Genomic DNA, 24,516 nt, shown 5'->3' on the forward strand with positions numbered 1-24,516 from the left:
TGTACGGCAATAACATTGGAAATGAAGTATAAAGTTCTTAGTCCTAGACCCCATCGTTTAGCGCTCTCCAATTTTTAGCTAAATAAGCATTCATCTCCGAAGCTTTGGTATGATTGTCTGCATACTTGGCACTTCCATAATAGGACAGGGGCTTACCGCCTTGGATACTGCCATACTGATTTCTATAGATGCTGTTAACAACAGTGACTGTATCTGATGTATGATTATTCCATGCTTAAAGCTGTCCTAGAATCGATATTAATAGAAGAACAGCACAAATTATATATTTTTATATACAACAGGTCTACCCAACCAGTATATCATACAGAGCTGGAAGGTAACCAAACTAACCCTAGGTCCCAAACCAAAAAAAAAAAACACATACCACAGAATGCATGCTATGAAAATCGCTCCAAGCACCAAAAGAGAAAACAAAACACAAGCCGTCTACTATCGCAAACAGCCCTTCACTCATCAGGGTCACTGTAATTCCAAAGTTTCTTCCGCTCGGCAACCCACCAAAGCCCAACCTTCTCAGCCTTCTGAACCCAATCAAACGCCTCAGGCCCATGCTTGGAATGAACCTCCGCAGCAAGCGCCGACATAGTCCAGCCAGTGACAGGCTCAAGCTCGTACGGGTCAGTACTCAAGTCCGTGAACCGGTACTCGAAGTCATTGTTCAATGGTAGGTTGAGACGCCAGGGCACAGCAGCGGAGCCAACGCTCAGCATCGAGCCACCGGCATTAATAACGCCCATGTTCCAGGCTTCGCGGCCGTTGTGCGAGGTGCGGTACGGTCGGATGAGGGACTGGCCCTCGTATTCGTTCATTAGATCCAGGGCAATCTCGGTGTCGTCTGCGTTGAGGGAGTTGGTGTTTACGAGGAGATCGAGGATTGTCGGGAGGATGGATACGGTGCTGCCGTTGACATTAAGGTGCATGCGGGGTAATAAGGGGTGGTGGAATACTAGGGGCACGCGGAAGTTGGTGATGTGTGGGTTGTGGTAGGTTCCTGTGACGGGGCAGTCTTCTTTAAATGCTTGGCCGCTGTTTCGTGGGTTAGATGTCAGGTTTGTTGGTTACTTGTGGGAAATTGTACGTACTGGTCTCCCACGAAAACTGTCAAGGTCTCGTTGGCGATGCCAGCTTCTCCGAGCATGTCCATTAGGTCGCCGAGCCATGTGTCGACGAAGCGGTTGGCGTTGAGGAAGTCGTCCAGGAGTTCGTGCTGTGATCTGTGGACACTACCGAAATATTTTTCTCGGTGCCAGCCTTGGGGTGTACCCCAAGGATGGTGAGTGGTGCTGGTGAAATGTGAAAGGAAGAGTCTCTTGTTTTGGCGAAGCGTTTCGTCAATCATGTCTTTGATGTAGGGGCGGGCCTCAGTTTCGGCATAACTGTGGCAAGTTAGTATTTACTCACGAGGAACAGTTGCAGGGCGTTCTGCTCGACAACATACCCGAAATAGTTGACTTTTTCCATTTCCTCGTGGAAATATTTCGCGTCCTCCACATCGATGTCTTCCGAGTACAACGTCTGATTGAAACCGAGTAGATCCATAAGCCGAGTCTGTCCCTGGAAGTCCCCAGTGACAGACTGCGCATAGATGGTTTGCCATTCCCGTTCTAGGTGACTGTTGGTGGAATTCCCAGAGTCGGTGGAATTACCAGAGCCAGAAGAATTTGCAGGGGCAGAAGAGTTCTTGCGCTGGTTGAATAGATCCATGATATGCATCAGACACGGCTGGTACGGAATAATATCATTTTCATGCATAAAATCCACCGGAAGCGGTCCAAGACCACAGTAGTTGACAAGACGCGATTTCGCAGAGAGAGAGCTCCCCGACAATATCCCGTCGAAGCTGAGACCACCTAGTCCGGCATCCGTTGAGTTAATCGAGTTACCAAAGCCAGATTGTTCCCCTGTAAGCATCTCTGCCACGGGGGTTAGCTGAGACAGCTTGTCGTGTAGATCGGCTTCATCCTCCTCATCGTATATATCATTTGCTTCACGGATTTGGTTGTACAAGCGAGAATCGTTTTTGAGGGGAAACAGGTCCTTTCTAGCGCTTTCCAAGAACACAAAGACAATGTGGTTGATCGGGATGGCATGGTCCTTCAGGGCCTCCTGCAGAGGACCAAGGGGTTCCAGGTCAAGGTTGCTTATCCTCATGGGATCCTGAACGGGGTTATAGAAGTAGTGTCGCGGTTCAGCTGTCTTGTTCTGGCTTTTAGAATGTGATTCTTTTGTGCCTCTCTTGGACACATCTTGAACGGTCGAGTTCGAAGTCTCCAAGATAATTTCGGTCGTGTTTGAATCGGGATTCACAATCCATCTCTCAAACGCAGCAGGAAGAGGGCCTCGCGCCCAGGCGGGCTTATTATTTCCGTAGGCAGTGTTACCCGAGTCATCCAATGTCGGTGCCCACCCCTTATAGTGCCCATTTGCAGGCTCCCGATATCCCTCCGCCAGCAATTCAGGTAGCGGGAATGTTTTGATGGTCATACGACGAGCGCTGGGGTGTTCCCCAAGCATGGTGAATGGCAGAGCTCCCGTCATATGATTGTATGGGACTGATGGCCGGATCAGCCAGAGTCCGATTGTGATGCCGGTACCCACAAGCGTCCAAAGACGAGATTTGTTCGACGCTAGATTTCTCAGATCGGAGGGCCCCGGTAACACGGCGAAAGTCCTGGCGTCTCCGAGATTGGAGAGCGAACATAGCCAGCCGGTCATGAGATTCCAGATCCCTTGAGCCATAAGCCAGGAAGCCACTGCAATCACCGTTGTAGCGGTAGCCATAGGGACCAGTCCGCTCAATATCAAGTTCATTCCCTGCCGACTGGCGCCCACGGACCTGGCTGCATCCCATCGAATTTCGCTGCCGGTCTGAGAATAGAAACTGACTTGCGACGACGTTGCTAATAAATCAATACATCTGAGGGTAAAAGTCAATATCGTTGGCCGGTGCGTTTAGGATAAGGTGAACCAACGCGACAATCGTCGAGCCGATAACGGCGGCTACTGACCACCGACCGGAGGTTGTATATAAGAGAATCCATACTGTAACGAATAGGAGGATCTCCTGAATAAAAAATGTAGGAAAATAGAGAGCCAAAAGGTATAAAGGAAGAGATCGATGTTGGTATATGTGAAGCAACTTGGAGCAGAGACCAGACAGCACCAAAATAGATAAGATCAAGCGCTGCGGATGATGAAAACGAGTGACAATCATGATGGCCCAACTCAAAAAGCGGCCAACATGAGGAAATCCTTCGACACGGACTGTTTTCCAATCCGTTTATACTGCACGATATAAGGGGCAGGGGAGAAAAAGAGAAATTAGAAAAGTAAGAAAATTAGGGAGAAGAGATTGACTGCTCGCGTGCTCCACAACAGCATACTATCGGAGTTGTGCCATGGGGGCGCCACCTCGATTGGATTATAATTGTGAAAGCGTCGGATCGTGCGGGTGCACTAGCCAACACACGGTGGACCTGAGTCAGGGGGCCTTTGCTCAACTCTGGAGATAATGGTGGTGTTTTGACGTTTTAGTGTGTTTGGTGATGCTGTGTATATTTTCCCCCCGATGATCGGCATTCCGGGGAAATATCAATTGTTCAGCCTTAAGAAGCCATAGCATCTTCAACATGCACGTTCAACATAAATCCATGTCGTATGGAACGGAGTGGGCCGGCATCTGCGTATCCGGGAACGAGAACGAAGAGCCCCGTATAGCCCTATATGGTTCAGGGGGGGAGGGACGGGCCCGGTTCCTGCCGGAAGTATTATTGGCAGACGGGAGGCCTTATTAGTGTGAGAGCCAAGGCTGTATCAACAAACATGACTCGGTGGAATGCGAAATGAAAGTCTTGGCTGATGTGTTATTGGGTGTTGCCTGTTCAGCCTAGTTGCTCGTACTCGGACCCGTTGGCGGCAAACGGCGGGCAACGGAGTGCAGGATCCAACACACCCAACACAAACCTCGGCACTTGCGTGTCAATATATGGGAAGAAAATTCCGGACACAAAATTGAGCCATAAAATTGGGGACTTTTTTATTGGAATTCTGATATTAAGTCCATAGGGTGTTACCAGCTATGTAGCTACTATCTCATGATCAATATGGAATACGGAGTATTTCCCCTTGTCTCACCTGGCATTACTTTTGCAAATCTCTCAGAGCAAGCACCGTCATCAGATCTTCATATCGAAGCTCGCGTTCCTTCGACCAAGCCAAGAGACCGGCTGTCTTGATCACATTCTTGATCTGGCGACCGTTCAATTGCAACTCGGCCACCTGGTCAAGTTGCTCATCCGTGAAGGACTCAATGTTCATTGAGCGGCTCAGGAACTGGGCCCAAACTTGGCGCCTGGATTCCGTATCGAGCTCCTTGTAGGCGAGGGAAAGATGGATCCGAGACTCGAAGGCAGGATCGATATTCTGTGTGCGGTTGGTGGTCAAGAAGAGAATACCCTGGAAGAGAAAGATAGAATATCAGCAACACATCCTTTTTGCATACTTTCCCTCTTTTTTTCTGGCCTTGATGACCTCACGATTGGAGCTTACCTCGTAGTATTCAAGCATTCTCAAGAAGATTGAGACAAGTTCGTTGCGTGCAAGATTGGTTGAATCACGGGCTTCCATGAAGACATCGGCCTCATCAAGCAACAGCATAGCTCCCCACTTGGGAATCAGTTGCAGGATGCCTTTCAATTTTGTTTCGAACCCTCTAGCGTCAACTCCAAGGTCGCCAGCACTCATGACATATAGAGGAACCCTCATGACCTCAGCAACGCTTTCCGCCGTAAGGGTCTTTCCGACCCCCGGAGGACCGCTAAGCTGCATAATGAACCCTTGGCCTTTGCCTCGAACGACATCGTCAAATCCATCCACATTCTTGGATTGAGCCTTTGCAACAGCCAAGATCACTTCCTTGAGCCCCTGCTGCTCCCGCGGCAGGACTAGGGAACCAAAGGCCTGCTCATTCCACTCAATGTCTTTCAAATGGCCCACATGGAACGAACACCATTCCTTGTCATTCAGAGAGTATCCATAGAGCATTGGGGTTGCAATCAGGCGCTGCGCATCGTCTAGTTCTCTTTCAATCTCCCTGTAAACGTGAACTGACCCCGTCGACCCAAAACGGTTGTATGCCTCGGTGTCGATGATGACGCGACTGTTGACACGGTATTTGGTGTTCTTCAAATTACTATCCCGATCTTTGGAGTTTTTGCTGGTCGAAGCCCCTTCATAGGATTTGAAATGGTACCCCTTGTAAGCTTCCCACTCCTTGCCCCGTTTAGTCAACGACTCTTGGATAGTATCCTTCTCTGGGTGGTATTTGAGTGGAAAGATAGGCAATGAGGTAATTGGTACAGTGCCCGGAAAGCTGGGTATCGTGAGCCACGTGTAATTGTATCCGAACTTGCTTCCGTCGAACTCGACGTATTCAACTTCGAATGTATCATTCTGCGATGGTTCACCTTCCGAGGATGCCTGCGTGAATAAATATGCACGTACTCCATCCTCTGCGGAAAGGACCACGTCCTGCGGCTCCAGGATCGTCCAAGCCAACTCGTGAGTGATGACACCTTTGGCAACGAGGTCGTTCTTGCGGTCAATGACATCCCTGAGCTCCTCGTCCATGATGCGGTAGAACATATCCACATGGGCCTTGGTTGTTGGATCCTGCTCCTCATCTCGCAGTTTGGTGATTGCTTCCCATCGATGAACAAAAGGCCGGAAAGGGGATTTGATCTCGAGGCGCTGCAAGGTCGCTGTGACACCAGGATAATCCTTCAGTGCCCTTTCCAAGAATTCCTTGAGACGCTCGCTTTGTACTAAGATGGAATAGATCGACAAGCTCCTGCGTCCATCATAGCACTTTCTTTTTCTCACGATCAGTGCGTATTGTGCTGACTCTGCATCCTCGACGGGATCGGGCAAGTCGGTGGGTACTTCTCTGCTCCATGCCCGTTCACCAAATCCATTGGGATTTGTTTGGTAGAGGGTGCGGAAATCACATAGGGTGCCTACAGGCTCATACTGGATATCCTTGGTCTTGAGTTCTGTGGTGCTATCATCGATGGCTTTGATTATTAGCGTGGTTAGGTGAATAGTAGTCAAATGTCCGAATGGCCATAGACTCACCACCTCCATCTGAGATATCGATCGTCATGATGAATGTTAGGCAAGAGTTGGAAGAGGCAAAGAGGGAAAAGAGAATTTAAATCCGAGAAGGTAGGGGAACTTAAGTACTCAGAGAAGGAACCAAGATTGGAAGGAGGGATTACCATTACATGTTTGTCCACGTATGGATGAGCCACTTCTTATGTTACTATTACACCTTCTAATGGATACATAGTAATTGTGCTTATAGCTATTGTTTTGATAATGGCTACAGGTGAACCATAGTTAAATAGTGGAAGAATCGTAGATTTACTAACACCATCTCTTTGATACATAGGTACCTAGGTAGATGCGAATGTACAATAAGCGTTGTTGTGCTTGTGTACCTTTCGTATGGAGTTGCTATACAATAGATACCTTACAATTTGCCATCAAGACAAGGTGTGTAAAGAATATACTTGATATACTTCGTATTTTCTATAGAGCCCTACAGCCTTAAAAGTCTCTGATTGGACCCGAACACCATATAAAGATGTTTCAGAGTGATTGGTCTGCATTGCACGATCTGCTGCCCGTTGATCCACACATCATGCCATACGATATGAGGGGTATGCATAGCCCCGACATTTTCCCCAGGGCCGGAAAAAAAAAATAAAAAGGAAATCTTTTGTAAGTTTAAGTTTATGTTCATCATCAATTCATCAAATATACACCGCTATCTAGAGATGTTCTATGTATCGCTTATGTTGTATACTACATTCGCAATCAGTTGGCCTTCGGCCGAAAAAACCTCCAACTCCGAGAAAACCCCGCTAACTCATTCCGTGTGGAAAGCCGTCAGACGAGCCCTGATAACTTCCTCCGAATCCTGAGTGTCCAATTCACTAAGCACACCCGATCCAACATCATAAATCAAGCCATGAACCTCAAGTCCCCGCTCGCGGATGGCATTCAACACAACACTCTTCTGCTTGACAATGTTCAATCCCTCACGAACATTCAACTCAGCCAATTTCGACGCCGCCTCATCACTGGGCATTGATTGCAGAAGTTTGAGGTTACGCTCACGCAACTGACGAAGAGGGAACAGCCAGGGGTCCAAAATACCCAGATTCTTATTGCCCATTGCGGCCGCGACACCACCGCAGGATGTGTGCCCGCACACCACGACGTGGTTGACGCGCAGGTATTGCACGGCATATTCGATAACGGCGGTGGAGCTGAGGTCGCCTGGGTGGAGGACGTTGGCGATGTTGCGGTGTACGAAGACGTCGCCGGGCTCGAGGCCCAGGAAGGTGGTTTCCGGGCAGCGAGAGTCGGAGCACCCAATCCACAGAATCTGCGGCGTTTGGCCTGAGGCGAGGGTAGGGAACAGGTCGGGGTGTTTGCGGGCTGTCTGTGCAGCCCATTCCTTGTTCAGGCGTAGGCCTGCTGCATATCGATCTGTGGGATCCGCACCAGCGATGTCAGTCGGGATCTTGGACTTGGGATCTGTGTCCACACTCGAGGGTGATGCTGCGCTGGTGCTTTGGTGGCTGGCGCAGGAGAGCAGTATGGAGGTTGAGAAGGGCTTGTTGGGAGACACCGCCGAGAGAGCGGTAATGCTGCGCGTCACTCGAGACTGAGTGGTGAGCAGGGAACCAGGTGAGTACCTGGAATCCCCCACTGCACGCGCAATGAGACCAGTTCGCCCGGTGAATCTCGCAGCACCCATGGATGGAAAAAAAGGGAAGAAGTGGATTATGACAGGGATTGGTGAAGGGAAAGCCGTCTGAGTGAGACCGGAGGATTACACAGATGATCAGGGAGACAATTGATCCCGACAATCGGTACGTCTCACGGATCTCCAACAGTTTTGATCAGGTGGAATGGGAGATAAGAGAGAAAGCGGGTAAAAATTGATGGGGAAGTTGAAGTGCCAAGAACGCGCATAAACACGGCTCACACACTTACCTTCAGGCATGATGGAATACTAATAATGGAGAGAGATACAGAAAAGAGCACACAAGAGGATATTTTTTAAGCTATATAAATTCCCCAGTGACAGGAGTAAATAAAGAGCGGGGAGGGATAGCGGCGAGTCCCGAGTAGTATGGAACGGGCAGATCGACGAATCGGGCTCTTTCGATAGAGTCGAGCAACTCCGAACTGTCAGGGTTGTATACACCACAAGCCACGTTTTTAATGGCTCCATGTAATCTATATTTTGCAGGGGGATCGGGAAGATGAATGCTTTTTAAAAATCAGAATAAGTACATGAATCTTTTTTCATAAATTTAAGATGTACCACCGCGGCCACCGACACTCAAGAGAGTCTTCTTCTGTTCCTCACTGATCTGCGCAGCAGGGAGAGGGCGGGCTCCAGCGACGGTTGGTGCGGGGAGGAAACCGGTTTGAACCAGATACGAGGCGTACAAGCCGACTAATTCCTCGGTCACGCCAGCACCGGCTGATGCGTCAACACCCGACCAGGTTGCATCGGCACGCAGAGCCGTCGCTGCGTTCACATCATCCAATTCCGGAGCCTTGGTGTTAGAAGGAAGATCCGAGGTAACAAAGTGATAAAGGGGCATTCTGAAGAGGGTTAGTACGTATCCGTCATGGGACCGAGACCAAAAAAGGGTGGAACTTACAAAGCATGCTGAGACTCCTTGTCATTATGTTCGCCATCGTTGACATACTGTTCCAGGGAAGTGGACCAAGGCACGTAGTCAACCTGAGGTACATTGTATCCGTAGAGCTCTAGCGCACCAAGGAACTGGTTAAAGCGCAAACGAGGGTGTCCAGTAACATGGGCAACGTTAACGCCCGTGGAAGGTGGGTGGAAGGCAGTGGCAATGACAATACGAGCCACATGATCGACGGGCACCATGTTCACGGTGTTGAAGATATTCGGGCGAAGGCCAATTTGAATGCAGCCCTTGAGCATACGGATGAGGAAATCATCAGTGTTGGTAGTTCCGGTGACCGAATCACCAAGAACATATCCGGAGCGAACAATGGTTCCCCTCAGGCCTCTGCGGCCGGCCTCTTTGACAAGGTATTCTCCGGCCCATTTGCTTTGACCGTAACCGGTTCCAAGGCCAACTCTGCTGCCCTCCATATCGTCGTCTTCACTGATACCATTTCCACCAGCGGCGATGATACGTTCGGATTCTTGGACGAAGTGATCCTTATCCAGAGCACTGGTCGAACTGACGAAGGCAAACTGCTTGGCCTTTCCGCTGGCGCAAAGCTTGAGGGCATCGATGGTACCCATGACATTAGCCGGTCTCAGTGTCGCATAGGGGTAGACCCAGTGGACAAGAGCTCCGTTGTGAATCACAGCATCGACGCGGTTGGTGAGGTCGTCCCACGCTGACTGGGAAAGACCAAACTGCGGGTTTCCAAGATCACCACACAGGGCCTGCAGCTTCTGGGTCCATGCTTCATCCCAGAAACCATATGCGCGACAAGTGGAGCGAAGTCGCTCAAGTGCCTGCTCCTCGGTCTTTGCCCGAACCAGAGCTACCACCTTAGTGGAGGGAGATTTACGGGTAAGGAGATCTCGGAGGATGTGCGCGCCTAGGAAACCAGTGGCTCCAGTAAGGAACACTGTAGGTTCACTAGTGAGCATAGCCTCGGTACGCTGAGGGAATGACTTGGGCAGTTCATCCACCAGCTTGACGGCATCCTTCGAGTACTCGTCATCCGGCTCATTAGCAGCTTGCACAGCTAGTGTCTTGTCATCGCTGGTTGCAAATGATTCCATGGCTAGCAGGCGGTCAATCTCGCTAGCAAAGCCCTTGAGGGTCGGGCTGCGGAAGATAGCGTTCATACTGATGTCAATAACACGCCACTTGCGACGAAGCTCAAAGAACATTTGCTGTGCGAGGATACTGTGGCCACCGAGATCAAAGAAGGAATCATCGGGTCCAATCATTCGAGATGTCACATTGGGAATGAGCTTGGCCCAGACTTGAGCTAGAGTCTGCTCGGTTTCAGAGAGGGCCTGCACCGCAGATGAGCGGCGGCGGGGTGCAGCGGCGCTCAGTTCTGCAGTGTCTGGGAATGGAAGTGCGGGCTTGTCGACCTTGCCGTTCGGGTTAAGAGGCATGCGCTTAAGGGGGATGATAACGGTCGGCACTGCGTATGTAGGAAGCTTACTCCGGAGATGCTCACGGGCATCATCACGGAGGGGACGGAAGCGGCGCAACAGACCAACCATGCCCTCAGATTCGGAGTCATCGTCATTAAGGCCCTTACTCTCCAACCATGAAGCCCACTTGTTCATATCGGGCACAAAGTAGCTGACCAATGTGGGTTCCTCGTCTTTATCTCTTCGCACCAGGGTCACGTTCTCACGGACCAGAGGGTGCTGAGAAAGATGGGTGTCGATCTCTCCAAGCTCGATACGGAAACCACGGATCTTCACTTGGTCGTCGGCGCGGCCAGAGCATTCAACATCTCCGGATGGCGTGTAACGGCCGAGATCACCACTGCGATAAAGGCGATCACGAGGACCAACGTAGAATTCACGCCAGGGCTCGTTCTTAGATTCGGCTTGATCTTTTTCCGCCCAGACTTCAGGCTTAACAAACCAGTTGGTAAGGAACTTCTTCGCACTCAGTTCCGGGGAACCAAGGTAGCCCTCTGCAAGACCCGCTGCACGAACGTAGATCTCGCCGACTTCTCCAATAGCACAAAGACGAGTGGGGTCATAGCGGTTGACAACCAGCATCTGCACATCCAACATTCCGCGACCAGCCATAATCACATCCTTCATATTGTTCAAGTAGCCCTCATTGCTGGCGTAGCTAGGGATTTCAAAGTAGCTGACGGCGCGCTGAGTCTCAGTTGTTCCGTACATGTTCACAATGCTGACATTAGGGGCAAGTCCCTGGAGTGAGCGGCAGTCTCGCTTGATCAGAATATCACCCACAAAGAATGCGTGGTGAAGAGCAGGGAATTGAGCAGAGGCACCACCGACAAGAATTTGACCCATAGCAGGCGTAAGGTGAGTGATGGTGGCACCGTACTTCTGCATCCATTCAGCAAGCTTTTCGTTTTGGATATCCTCCCGGGCGGGCACCAGGAGTTGAGCACCCAAGAACAATGGAGTGAAAATGTCTCTCTGAATAGGATCGTGAGCGATACCACTCAGCATAGTGAACTTCTCGTCTGGGGTGAGCTTGAAAGTCTCAGACATCCAAGGGAAATAATAGGCCAGGGAGAAGTGTCGGCCACGAACGCCCTTCGGCCGGCCTTCCGAGCCGGATGTGAAAGACAGGGTGGGAATAGAGTCAGGACCAACGATGACGCCAGTAGGCTTGGACTTCAGTGCAACCTCGTTGGCGAAGACATCCTGGCCATTGACGGATCCACCGGCGAGGGTTCCATCATCGAGTAGGGCAAGCGCAGGAATTTCAGTGCGGAGCTCAAGATTCTCGTCGATAAAAGTACGCACGATATCCGCAAGTTCACCTGCATCTCTTGTAGCCTTGGCAATGTTCACCAAAGCACGGGGGCGGGCAACATCGAGGTAGATGTTTTGACGTTCCGGAGGATAGGCAGGGTCGATCACGGAGAATGTCGCACCGGCTTTCAAGATTCCCATGACAGCAACCACCAGGTCCACACCACGGTAGGCATAAACCATGACAACCTCTCCTCGCTGAATACCAGACCGTACTAGATGATGACCGAGGATGTTGGAGGCTTCGTTGATTTGGCGATATGTGAACTCGCGGTGAGGGGAGCTGTTCGACTGAGTTTCAACCACACACAACTTGTCTGGGTGACTTTCCGCATTGGCGGTAAAAATGTCGTGGATAGCACCACGGAATTTAGACCAGTTCAAATTCGATGTTGGGTCGGGCAAGAGTGCGCGCTGATCTTCGGTCATGAAGTCGATACGGCCGATAGCCTCATCCGGGTTGGCAGCAGCATTGCTAGTAATACTGGCTAATTGCTTCAAAATGAAAGCGATACGAGCACTTGAGAAGAGACGCTGATTGTAGTATGCGCCCAATTCGACCTCGGCTGACCCGGGTGCAACATTAACCACCAAATCAGTAGTATCGAAGGTGTTTGCAGGGTAATCTTGCGAAGCAGCAGGGGCATCATATGCGGCAAATCGGAAGAGGACTGGGGTGCGTTCGGAATTGGACTTCTCCTGGATGTACGAGCGAAGGCTGCCCAAAGGCACAATTTGGGAAGAGCCCTCCTTGTATGCCTACAAGGCTTTTAGCAGCAATCCCTATAGCAAGAAACATACATACGTACCTTATCTACTTTAGTATAGAGCTGGGCAAATGACTCCGAGGTATCAATGGGGACCCGGATGACGAATGCACGGCCATCTTCATTGGAGTTTGTGCCCACAGCGATGTCCTCATCACCGGTCAATCGCGCTACCAGGATGATGAAGGCAGTCAGGAAAGCAGTAAATCCGGATAACGAACCCGAAAGCTTGTCCTTGGGGAGTTGAAGAGACTCAAAAGCTTCAATGACTCTCTTGCTGTCGGTCTTTTGTGTATCGGGATAATCGCGAGTCAATGGAGAGACAGTCAGGTTGTTCAACCTTTGTGCCCATATCTCCAGGCGGTCCTGCAAAGAGGCCGTTCCCACAGCCATAATTGCAGTATGTTCAAAATAGTTGGAGAATGAAAGATACGATGACTCAATATTAAAATTACCCCCCCATAGTGGAAAAGTCCGATCTCGCCGCTATTTCTGCCAATGAGAATTGAGGCGCTGATTAGCTGCTTTCCCCACAGAGTATTCACCGCCTTGTACATAGTGGGGTGGCGTCGGAGGTGAGGTTTCTCCAGTCCAGAGCGGCACATGTTGGCAGAACCGAGGCGAGATTGTATGCAGGGAGTACAAAGCACATTGTACAAGGGATCTAGTTATTTTCCTCTTATCTCCCCGCTGAATGCTTTTACACCTTGAGGCTATTATTTTCCTGGCTAGCTATCTTTGGGGTGATGAGGGTAGAAACCCAACTACCGCAGAGGTCTGATATTGGTGAAGAGGACATATAGATGGAAAACCAAGGTATATATGTATAACATTGCATCTGCTGTTATTTTAAAAATATCAATTGCTGATGTATGCAAATTTCATTAGGAAATGACTGATATACATATCATCTTACAAAACCTTCACATAGCTCCATTAGTAGGTACGTACGGATATATATAGTGTTCATGAATCACTGCCAGCTGCTTGTAAATGAACACAATATATATAATAGAGACTAAAAGCGTCAATTATCTTGATCATTCATAGATAAATGCAATAATACTTTGAACATATATCTAGTTGTTAAGCAAGAGCCTTTATACTCTAGAGCTTCTATGGTGTAGATTCACGGACCACTCTTCCGATGAGGTCATTTAAGGTTTCCAATGTATTGGCTGAGTCATCATTTGCTCTTCGATCTCAGGCAAGGAATCAGCCATCCCCCTAGCCAGAAAGATTATTATCAAAGGTCCTACTTTGTATTTGGTTCATCATTGGAAGGGTGAAATTAATCTAGTCCAAGAGATTCGGATAGTAGCGTGCTGAGTTACCTTCATACCTATCGTCAATTTCTCGCCAAGACTGCGTTGGCCAAATCCGGTCTCGTTGAGGTGGAGTTTCAGGAGAAGCGTCGCGGTTTGAAGCCACACGTGTTTTCTCAACTTTTGACGGGCCTCAATACAGGTCCTCTGGTTTGAATGTTGGAAAAATGATTCCTCACAGGAGTACAGCCCTCCTGTCTGTAATTGTTTTTGTTGCGCTTTTGCTTTTCATTTTCTCGTCCTCTCCGGTGCCTGATGCCGGCGAGCAATCAGCCACAGGCCCAGCCAAGTTCGTGCCCACACCAAAACTACCTTCATTAAGCAACTTCCACCTGCCCACGTTCCGACCTCCCTCCCACGAGCAGCCCGAGGAACAGAACAACAGCACACACGGCGAGTCGAAATGGTACAGCACCCTCGAATGGTTGAACCCATTCTCTTCTGCCATCACCCTGGATGAGAATCGATCCGTCCTCCCTCCCCTTCGCGAACGTCGACCGATCTACACGTACTACGATGCGAAATATAATCCCAACAAATCCAATGGCAAGGATCTCAAGGACTTGCTGAATGCCGATGCGGAATTGCTTCTCGCGTGGCGTCGGGCATGGTTTGCGCAAGGATTCAAGCCTGTGGTATTGACTCCGGGTGATGCGATGAAGAACCCCAACTACGAAATTGTTCAGAAGTGGAAGCTCGCACCCAAAGCACAGAACGAGGTGTTCGCCTGGCTTGCGTGGGGGCACATGGGAACCGGCTTGCTGGCAGACTTCCACTGCTTCCCCATGGCGCGTTATGATGATCCCATGCTCTCATACCTTCGCCGGGGAAGTGTCCCAGAGTCAATTACCCGATTTGAAAACCTCAAGAATGGCCTCTACTCGGCGGACAAGTCGCGGATCGATGCGGCCGTTCAGAGCGCAGTCCTGAAGCTCGATGATAAAACCCAATCCTTCGTTGATCTGATTGCGCCGGAATCATTTAAGGTTGAGCCGCCGAGTGCTTTGGCGTTTTATAAATCCGCAGCCATTACCTCTCACTACCCTACCGTGCATGAAAAGATGACCGAGAGCCCTGCGAGTGGTCAGCTGGCTCTTGTCCAACTGATCAACTCCCACCTTCACAATCACTTCCATAGCTCTTTCCCGGCCGGACTGGCCGTGCTGAAACCGTTCCCTCAGCACACTACCGCGCTGGTGGAACCTGCCCTGCGGCTGGCAAAGGCTCTTATTCAGTGCCCCGAGTCGCCCATTCCCGACTCTTGTCCACCTAATGAACCCGAATGCCGCCCATGCGGGACTGGGTCTGCCAAGCAACCTATGCGCATCAGCCAGCCTTCGACCTATAAAAACACCACTTTCTTGTTCACCATCGGCACCCTTCCTCACCCCTACACTCTTATCAGCTTGCAGAGGAACTCAGAGGATATCACCACACCACAAGTTCGTCGGGAGACCGAGCGTGACGCATGGCTGTCTGAGGTGACCAAGCAACACCTTGGACCCGAGATGGGTTCTTCATACCGGGGAGTGATCTTCAAGCAGGTTGTCGCAGGCGAAGATGCTGTCGGAACTTCTTTGTGGATGACCGTGGAATCTCTCCCTGCTCAGGCAGGTCAGAGTCTCCCCTCGGAACTCTTGGACGAGTTTGAATGGCAGCTCGGTTTCAAGATCCCTCGTGGGGGTAAGATTGATCCCGCAACTGAGAACGACAAAGACTCCGCCAAGAGCGCGCAGGATCGCACGCCAAGCGAGCAAGGAGTTGGCAAAGAATACGAACTGATCCAAAAGGCTCGTGAGGTAATTAAGAACAAGGAAACGAACCGCATCAACATCAAGGATGTTGTTGAGGCTTGGAACCTTGCAGACACAGAGGTTTGGCGTTTTGTTAAGGCCTATCGGTAAGTCGTTACCTTTATCTAATGTCTCATTGACTCTTTGCTAAATTATATTGTCTTATAGGGCCCGAAGCGTCGTTGAGCGCCAGAAGTGGGAAGATGAAGAGAAACTTTTTGCTGGCTCGAGGCCATGAGCGTGCATTTGCGGGTTACCATATACAGACCATTTTTTTCTTATATGTATTGTAGCATCTCTTTTATTTTGGTTTGGCGTAATTCAGATATAGAAACTTTACTGAGCAGATATTCAAGACTTAGACTTATTATATACATTCATGGATTTCATGGATAGTAGTAATTCCAGCAAAACAACTGGCTGGAGATGCCAAGGCGGAATCCGACGGTCGACCTCTCATCGGACAGTGGCGATCCCCGCAAAGATAACAACTCCAAGTGGGACCTGATATCGAAGCTAGACAACCAATTTCATCAGGATTTCCCCTCCTTTGATACTGAATATCAAGACTTCACATCTTAGTAATAGATTTACGTCGTTGCGCAATTCCCCAACTCGCTATAAAAGCCAAAATGCGCACTTGAAGTCGCCCTTGAAAGCTTACCTCTAAATATCGCCACCCCTACATTTCCACCATGGCGCCGGGAATCCTACAGACGGACTCCACGGTCGCGGTTGAGAAGCTGACTAGCTTATCTGCGTTAACTGAAGATTGGGATGACACTATTCGGTTCTATCTCAACGGCACCAAGGTTGCAGTAGACACGATCAACCCGGAAGTGACTCTACTCGAATACCTGCGGGGTATTGGGTTGACAGGCACAAAACTTGGATGTGCCGAGGGAGGCTGTGGTGCTTGCACTGTGGTGGGTTTGAGTCAATTATATTGGGCTACGCACCTAGTGCTAACCTGAGTGTTATACGGTCAATAGGTCGTCTCCCATATCAATCCTACAACGAAGAAAATCTACCATGCCTCCGTGAATGCCTGTATTGCTCCACTCGTTAGCATTGATGGTAAGCACGTTATCACAGTCGAAGGTATTGGGAATGTGAAGGATCCCCATGCCATTCAGCAGCGGATTGCGGTCGGTAATGGAAGTCAATGTGGGTTCTGTACTCCTGGAATAGTCATGGTACGCCTATATGGTCCTTCTTCTTGATTCGATTTAGGGGGAAATGACGTTGACTGATAGTTCTAAGTCTCTTTATGCCTTGCTGCGAAACAACCCGTCTCCCTCGGAGCACGATGTCGAAGAAGCCTTCGATGGAAACCTTTGCCGTTGCACAGGTTATCGACCTATCCTAGATGCTGCTCAGAGCTTCAACTCAACGAACAACTGCGGAAAGGCCTCTGCCAATGGTGGGTCGGGTTGTTGCATGGAGAAAAAGGGCTCCGGTGGCTGCTGTAAAGGGTCTTCCTCCAAGGATGGCGAGAATGAGACAGTCGATTACAAATTTCCTGCACCGGAATTCAAGCCGTACAGTCCAGACACAGAGTTGATCTTCCCTGCCGCTCTGCGAAAACACGAATATCGACCCTTAGCATATGGCAACAAGAAGAAGAAATGGTACCGACCAGTGACCGTCGCGCAACTGTTGCAGATTAAGAGCGTCCACCCAGACGCAAAACTAATCGGTGGAAGCACGGAGACGCAGATCGAGGTTAAGTTCAAGGCAATGCGATATGCGGCCTCCGTCTACCTGGGAGATATTCCCGAATTGCGATTATTCACCTTGCACGACGATTGTTTGGAGATCGGCGCAAATGTGTCTTTAACAGACCTCGAACACATCTGTGACCTAGCCGTAGAGAAATACGGCGATGCTAGAGGCCAACCTTTCAAAGCGATCAAGAAGCAATTACTCTATTTTGCTGGGCGACAGATCCGAAATGTCGCTTCCCCGGCGGGTAACCTGGCCACTGCATCGCCCATCTCTGATCTTAACCCGGTTTTGGTAGCCACCAACACTATCCTCGTGGCCAAGTCCCTTGAAGGCGAGACTGAAATTCCAATGACTGAATTCTTCCAAGGATACAGAAAGACTGCCCTCGCTCCCAACGCAATCATCGCTAGCTTGCGCATTCCAGCCGCGAAGGCACAGGGAGAGCACATGCGAGCCTACAAACAGGCCAAGCGGAAGGACGATGATATTGCCATTGTCAACTCCGCGTTGCGTGTGACCCTTTCTGAGACCAATGATGTGGTCAGCGCCAATCTTGTGTTTGGTGGTATGGCAGCTATGACCATTTCAGCGAAGAATGCCGAGGCATTTTTGGTGGGCAAGAAATTCACAAACCCCGCAACTCTAGAGGGCGTCATGAGCGCACTGGAGCTGGATTTCAACCTGCCATTTGGAGTTCCTGGTGGTATGGCTAGTTACCGGAAGTCTTTGGCTCTGGGCTTCTTCTACAGATTTTACTACGATGTACTTTCGGGACTCGATGTCAAGGCTTCGGACTTAGATCCAGATGTTGTTGCTGAGATTGAGAGAGCAATTTCTACAGGAGCCAAAGACCTTGAGACCTCCGCTGCCTACCAACAGAAGATTCTTGGACGAGCGACTCCGCATGTTGCGGCATTGAAGCAGACCACAGGAGAGGCTCAATACACAGATGATATTCCTGTGCAACAAAATGAGTTATTTGCCTGTATGCTTCTGTCTACCAAGCCTCATGCCAAGATCCTCAGCGTTGACCCGTCCGCTGCTTTGGATATTCCGGGTGTTGCGGACTACGTGGACCACACGGATCTTCCTAACCCTCAGGCGAACTGGTGGGGGCAACCAAAGTCCGATGAGCTTTTCTTTGCCGTCGATGAAGTTACTACTGCTGGTCAACCGATTGGTGCGATTCTGGCGACCAGCGCTAAAATTGCCGAAGAAGGTATGAGGGCTGTCAAGGTCCAATATGAAGACCTCCCGAGCATTCTTACGATGGAGGAGGCCATCGAGGCGGAGTCTTTCTTTGAGCACTATCGCTACATCAAGAATGGTGATACCGAGGAAGCTTTCAAACAAGCTGACCACATCTTTACCGGTGTCTCGCGAATGGGTGGCCAAGAGCACTTCTACCTCGAAACCCAAGCCTGTGTGGCAATTCCAAAGCCGGAGGATGGTGAAATGGAGATTTGGAGCGGTACCCAGAATCCTACTGAAACGTGAGTAGCGATATACTTAATTGTGTCTCATTACTGAATCTAAGCTAATCGATTATAGACAAGCCTATGTTGCTCAGGTGACAGGAGTTTCTGCGAATAAAGTTGTATCGCGCGTGAAGCGCCTTGGTGGTGGCTTTGGCGGCAAAGAGTCGCGCTCTGTTCAGCTGGCTGGTATTTGTGCCATCGCCGCTGCAAAAACAAAACGACCCGTGCGATGTATGCTCAACCGCGATGAAGACATTTTGACTTCTGGTCAGCGTCACCCGTTCCTCTGCCGATGGAAGGTTGGTGTGACCAAGGAAGGAAAAATCCTTGCGCTGGATGCAGATGTATTCGCCAATGGAGGTCACACGCAAGATCTATCTGGTGCCATCGTGGAGCGAAGCTTATCGCACATTGATGGCGTGTATAAAATACCAAATGTCAATGTGCGCGGCCGGATCTGCAAAACCAACACTGTTTCAAACACAGCTTTCCGTGGCTTTGGCGGCCCGCAAGGCCTGTTCTTCGCCGAGTGTTATATATCGGAGATCGCAGACCATCTGGATATCCCGGCCGAAGAGATCCGAGCCATCAATATGTACAAGCCAGATGATACGACGCATTTCAACCAGCCTCTCAAAGATTGGTATGTGCCATTGATGTACAAGCAAGTGATGGAGGAGAGCTCTTACAACGAGCGTCGGAAGGCTGTCGAGGAATACAATGCGCAGCACAAGTGGTCCAAACGTGGAATGGCACTCGTGCCAACCAAGTTTGGTATCTCTTTTACAGCTCTCTTCTTGAACCAAGCTGGAGCTTTGGTTCACATCTACCACGATGGAAGTGTCCTTATAGCACACGGTGGTGTTGAAATGGGACAAGGCCTCCACACAAAGATGACCATGATCGCCGCCGAAGCGTTGCAAGTGCCACAGGAGAGCGTTTTCATTTCCGAGACCGCAACTAATACAGTGGCCAATACCTCCGCAACCGCTGCTTCAGCAAGCTCCGATCTCAACGGCTACGCCATCTTCAATGCATGTGAACAAATCAACGAACGCCTACGCCCCTTCCGTGAGAAGATGCCCAATGCCACCATGAAAGAACTTGCCCACGCAGCTTACTTCGACCGTGTCAACCTCTCCGCACAAGGATACTACCGTACCCCCGATATCGGCTACGTATGGGGCGAGAACAGCGGCCAGATGTTCTTCTACTTCACACAAGGTGTCACCGCAGCCGAAGTCCAGATCGACACACTGACCGGTGATTGGACACCTCTACGCGCCGACATAAAGATGGATGTGGGTCGCAGTATCAACCCCTCAGTGGATTACGGTCAGATCGAAGGCGCTTTTATACAAGGACAAGGTCTGTTCACCACCGAAGAGAGTCTTTGGCACCGTGCCTCTGGTCAGATATTCACTAAAGGTCCCGGCAACTACAAAATCCCTGGCTTCCGTGATATCCCGCAGATTTTCAATGTGAGTTTGCTTAAGGATGTGGAGTGGGAGAATTTGCGCACCATTCAACGCTCGCGTGGTGTCGGCGAGCCGCCCTTGTTTATGGGTAGTGCGGTCTTCTTTGCTATTCGTGACGCCTTGAAGGCGGCACGTAAGCAGTGGAACGTGAATGACGTCCTTTCTTTAGAGTCTCCTGCTACCCCTGAGCGTATTCGGATTAGCTGTGCTGATCCGATTATTGAGCGGGTGAGAGTGCAGCCTAAGGAGGGGGAGAAGAGTTTCTTTGTTGCTATATAGTGGCTATGCATTTATGCCCGACTATTTGTATGAGATGATACCATGCCTTGGAGTTTTTCTTCATTATAGTCAGACAACGAGATTGAATATTTTCTATCCATGTTCATCCTGATCTTGTAAGATGTGCTGCAAGAGGTGTGATTTGAGATATTTTCAAAACAACTCGCAAATGTAAAATTATACTTTTGAAATCAAGTGACATTCTTGATTCTAAACTAGAAATGCTATTGGGAATTATTATGACAGAACACCATCCCCATATTGGGGAAAAAGGGAATGGCAAGTACAATGAAACGCTGGAGATTGCACAAAGACAGAGGGAGAATATAGAGCACAGGTTTCTTCAGAAAAGCGAAGATAAAAAGAAGGATGGAGGGAAGACAGGAATTTATTACCCATCATCGCTTCACATCATATTCAACGTAGCTACTTCCCCTCAGATCAGGACCCGAGTCCACCTGCAATGCATGCTCATAATTCCTTTGCCCTGCAAAACCAAGCTTCTCATCACCATATGACGACGTCTCATTGCGCACAGGTACAGAAGGTGCTGCCGCTGCTGTGTACCGAGGAACAATTTGCTCGTCTCCCGACATATTCCTCGGGATAGCAGTGAGTGGAACTTCAGTAAAACCACTCGGATCTTGGGGTGGTGGACCGCCATTGGGCACGGGATCCAAAATATGCCCCTGGCCCCCCTCACCGCGGTGCTTCTCGCGGCTCCAGAAAAGCATCATGACACGAGCGATACCAATCAAGGCGATGAACACCCAGATCAGGAGAATGACGGTGGCAATGATGGCTTCGATGCGCACCGCTGCCTCCATTTTGTCGATCACGCTGGTGACGACCTCGGTGATTTTGTTGGCTGTCTGGTCGCCTGAGTCAGCGAGGAAACTGTCGGAAGGATTAGAGGTGTCGTTGATGCTGGAGGCGGCACCGGCGGAGAATGTGTCGTTCGGGAGGGTAGGGAGGGAGATATGTGCGTGCTCAGCTACCCAGTTCAGACCCTTTTGGAGTGCCTCTGCTTTGAGGCCGATGAGGCACTCATATAACTCGTAGACAGGCTCTTGCAGAAGGGTACCCTTGAAGGTCTCGTTTAGGACGCTGGATGTGTTGTAGATGAAGAAGTTTAGAGTCCCGTTTATGGCATGCGTGCTGGTATTGACCCAGCCAAAGACATTGTGGTTTAGGTCGTTATCGAGATTAATGATGGCCTTGTTGGCATCGGTAGCCCAATCTGTTGAGGCACTTTCCAGTGCGTCAACGACCTTGTCTGCGAATTCTCCCACTTGGGCACTCAGTGCTGGAACAGTCTGCTTCACCGAGTGGAGGAGCAGGTATTGGCACAGACAAGAGAATAGGGCTGCCAATGCAAGAGCCAACACGAAAAGAGCAGGGAGGGATGTTGCGTAGGCAATGGCCCATCGCACGAGGATCTGTCGGCGACTGTTGCTAAAGTGACTTGCTGCCTTGATACCTCCAGCGGCGGTGTATGGCCGTGAAACAATATAGATAACGTCCATTGGATCATGGGCTTCCTTGCGAACCAACTGGGAGCGCTCTTTCATTGAGCGCCATCGGCGAATTTCTTGCCACGCGATTGGAATGCATACCAATATGGCAGCAATGATGAGGACAGCAATGAATATTTTGCGTGCCTTTAGTGCCAGCTCGGTGACACCGTTGAAGAAATCGTTGATTCCTTTGTTATCGTTGCAGAAGGTCAACTGTTTCTTGGAAGGGACTGGGAGAGCGGACCGATCGAAGCTGTAAGTGCCCAAAGTTCCGTTGACTAAATCTTTGACTTCTTTGAAGGGAGTTTGAAAGAGTGTCTTAGTGTAATTTTGGATCTCTTTGAAGTTGGGGAGGACGACGCTGTCCAACTTTTCAACCGTACGGTTGACTGACGATGGAAGAGACAGATTCTCCAACGTACTGATTGAGCTGTTGAGATTGATTGGACTTGGATCGTTCGAGAAAAGGCTGGCCACTTTGTTAATTGTCTCGAGGAATGTGTTCAGTTCTTCTTTGTATTTGTCGACGGTACTCTCAATATCGCCGCTGATTGTTTTGAGGGTTTTGTTGATCCACTCAGTAGCTTCCTTGATCAATTCAATCCCGGCTCCTACTGTGCCGCGGACGGCCATTGTAATGAGACAGGCGTAGGTGGAGTACATCATATTAATGACGAACCAGAGAATCTCCCCGACGCCCGTGATAGTCATCAACAATACGGATTTCAGGGCAGAAACGGCTTCATCGACCGAGGAAGCCACAAGCTCGTTGGTACCCTTGGATAGATAGTAGGGCATCGAAGCCATCGCGCTACCCATGGATTCCACCGACGTGCATGCAGAAAGAGCCTCACGCTTGGCGGATGCCATGTTGGATTGCAAGTCGCCAACTGCAATCAATACTCGGAAGAGGACAAGAAGTAGAAGTATTGTCCATCGGTTGATCCATACTTGTGAAAGTCGAGCTCGCAGACCGAGATAGGGAGTGAGGCCATCTGGATGTAGAGGAATTATCCGCCCCGTGCTTGAATCATGAGCTCCATAAGGCGGGAGCAGTGGAAAGACTGATCGGCCGGATCGGGAGAATACCATTGTAGTGATTCTTTTTTTTTTTCGAAAGTGATAGTCGTCAACTGTTTCAGGTGTGATCTCGTCCAGCGAAGACCAGGAATGTTTGGAAGCGTAATTAGATCAAGAAAAGATATGCAAAGCCTGCATCAAAATGGAGAGTTCTTAAAAGAAGATAAAGAGAGCAAAGGAAAATTCCGGACTATTGGAGGGACATGGTGTATACGATTTCTTATAGATGTTGAATGAAAGGGGGGGATCAATAGATGAATAAAGGTGGCAGACTGAGAACAATAGAATCAAAATAAAACAAGGGACAATGAATCTTCAAATATAGTAGCCAGCCAACGTCACCTAAAGATCGTCAGACATCCTGGGCGGCAGCAGGCATTACAATAGCCCAATGTTGCTCATGAAGAAGCAGTTGAATGGACCTTGGTAACCCCGTATAGTCGGGACAGCCCCAATCAGAGGGGACCATGACCATTTCGAAACAAAGAAAATATAAAAATAAAGCCTGAAGACAAGGAGTCTGTGCAATGGTTTGTTTCATGAAGCATCGAAGCGTCTCACTGGCTACTGTGTGTGTCAAAAGCGCCGAAGTGGACAATCAACCAAATATAGCCATCATGGGCGCTTAGCCGCCCACGACTGAGAGCCAATAGCTGGACAGCGAGGGCTGCTTGATCTAACATCATCCCTGTACAGATATTTCAGTCCCATGTCATGCGTGTAAACGGATAAACGATATGTATTCATCCTTGGGGGTTAGTCTTCGTTTTGGCTGTTGCCGCTTAATTCGAGTGTTCCTGTCTGTGAATCGATTCACCGAAGATCGCACTCGAGTGCAAAGCAAAATTTCCACAAGCACAACTTTTGGTAAAAGAAAGATAAGTAATCATATTGCAAAATATTCCATCATAATTATAGATTATTTAGTAAGTCCATCAAGGGGTGGGGTACGTGAACAAAGTACTTGATGTTTATTGGAGTTATGGTCGCCGGCGTTGAAAGAACCGTGTCACGTGATATTCACGAGATCCATACAAAACGTGACCACACGTGACCAAGTCGCACCCTAACAACTTGCACCTACATGCCTTGAATTCCATGACAAGAAGACGCCTGCATTTCTAGTTAACTGCTTGTATTGTGTTTATCTATGATACTTTGAGAATTAATAGCCACTTTACTGGCCTTTCTGTGGTAAATTTGCTAATCTCTTCTTCAGGTGCAGCTTTAGGGTTTTCCGAGAGTTCTACGTAAAAAGGATTGATATAAAGCACATAGGATAATGGCATCCAGAATTGAATTGAATTTCTTGATATGTAGCTAATATCTATTAAAACCAGCTCAAGAAGAGCCCTCTTGGCCCTGTCACTCTTGTTTGCGCGGCTCCATGTCAGTTCTTTCGCTTCGCTTTTGATGTAGTTGAGTGTTGGGCAGAAGCTGCTACCGTCAGATATAGCTGTGCCAGTGGTAATATGGAGGAAATG

General features: G+C 49.4%; 7 protein-coding genes across 7 annotated transcripts; 2 read left to right on the plus strand and 5 right to left on the minus strand.

Moving 5' to 3' along the window:
* Positions 1-467: 467 nt before the first annotated feature.
* Positions 468-2,872, minus strand: PEX2_007620 (Alkaline phosphatase-like, alpha/beta/alpha; the record flags this gene model as incomplete). Its single annotated transcript, XM_016738039.1, has 4 exons — positions 468-1,047; positions 1,104-1,397; positions 1,460-2,573; positions 2,620-2,872. 4 exons carry the CDS (start codon positions 2,870-2,872, stop codon positions 468-470), a joined length of 2,241 nt encoding a protein of 746 aa, XP_016594484.1.
* Positions 2,873-4,161: 1,289 nt separating this feature from the next.
* Positions 4,162-6,181, minus strand: PEX2_007630 (ATP-binding protein; the record flags this gene model as incomplete). The annotated part of the gene is made up of 3 exons (XM_016738040.1): positions 4,162-4,476; positions 4,570-6,092; positions 6,154-6,181. 3 exons carry the CDS (start codon positions 6,179-6,181, stop codon positions 4,162-4,164), a joined length of 1,866 nt encoding a protein of 621 aa, XP_016594485.1.
* Positions 6,182-6,949: 768 nt separating this feature from the next.
* PEX2_007640 (carbonic anhydrase) lies at positions 6,950-7,846 on the minus strand (the record flags this gene model as incomplete). Its single annotated transcript, XM_016738041.1, has 1 exon — positions 6,950-7,846. The coding sequence occupies one exon, from the start codon at positions 7,844-7,846 to the stop codon at positions 6,950-6,952; it is 897 nt and encodes a 298-aa protein (XP_016594486.1).
* A 562-nt stretch (positions 7,847-8,408) lies between these two features.
* Positions 8,409-12,959, minus strand: aarA (L-aminoadipate-semialdehyde dehydrogenase; the record flags this gene model as incomplete). The annotated part of the gene is made up of 4 exons (XM_016738042.1): positions 8,409-8,706; positions 8,766-12,346; positions 12,397-12,720; positions 12,810-12,959. The coding sequence occupies 4 exons, from the start codon at positions 12,957-12,959 to the stop codon at positions 8,409-8,411; spliced, it is 4,353 nt and encodes a 1,450-aa protein (XP_016594487.1).
* Positions 12,960-13,846: 887 nt separating this feature from the next.
* PEX2_007660 (uncharacterized protein) lies at positions 13,847-15,710 on the plus strand (the record flags this gene model as incomplete). Its single annotated transcript, XM_016738043.1, has 2 exons — positions 13,847-15,579; positions 15,641-15,710. 2 exons carry the CDS (start codon positions 13,847-13,849, stop codon positions 15,708-15,710), a joined length of 1,803 nt encoding a protein of 600 aa, XP_016594488.1.
* A 457-nt stretch (positions 15,711-16,167) lies between these two features.
* On the plus strand, positions 16,168-20,435 carry PEX2_007670 (putative xanthine dehydrogenase HxA; the record flags this gene model as incomplete). Its single annotated transcript, XM_016738044.1, has 4 exons — positions 16,168-16,398; positions 16,465-16,668; positions 16,736-18,693; positions 18,752-20,435. The coding sequence occupies 4 exons, from the start codon at positions 16,168-16,170 to the stop codon at positions 20,433-20,435; spliced, it is 4,077 nt and encodes a 1,358-aa protein (XP_016594489.1).
* Positions 20,436-20,833: 398 nt separating this feature from the next.
* prm1 (pheromone-regulated protein PRM1) lies at positions 20,834-22,822 on the minus strand (the record flags this gene model as incomplete). The annotated part of the gene is made up of 1 exon (XM_016738045.1): positions 20,834-22,822. The coding sequence occupies one exon, from the start codon at positions 22,820-22,822 to the stop codon at positions 20,834-20,836; it is 1,989 nt and encodes a 662-aa protein (XP_016594490.1).
* Between the last annotated feature and the right edge of the window lie 1,694 nt (positions 22,823-24,516).

Source organism: Penicillium expansum, assembly GCF_000769745.1.
Source record: "Penicillium expansum strain MD-8 chromosome Unknown contig21, whole genome shotgun sequence".
NCBI classification, from domain to species: Eukaryota; Fungi; Ascomycota; class Eurotiomycetes; order Eurotiales; family Aspergillaceae; genus Penicillium; species Penicillium expansum.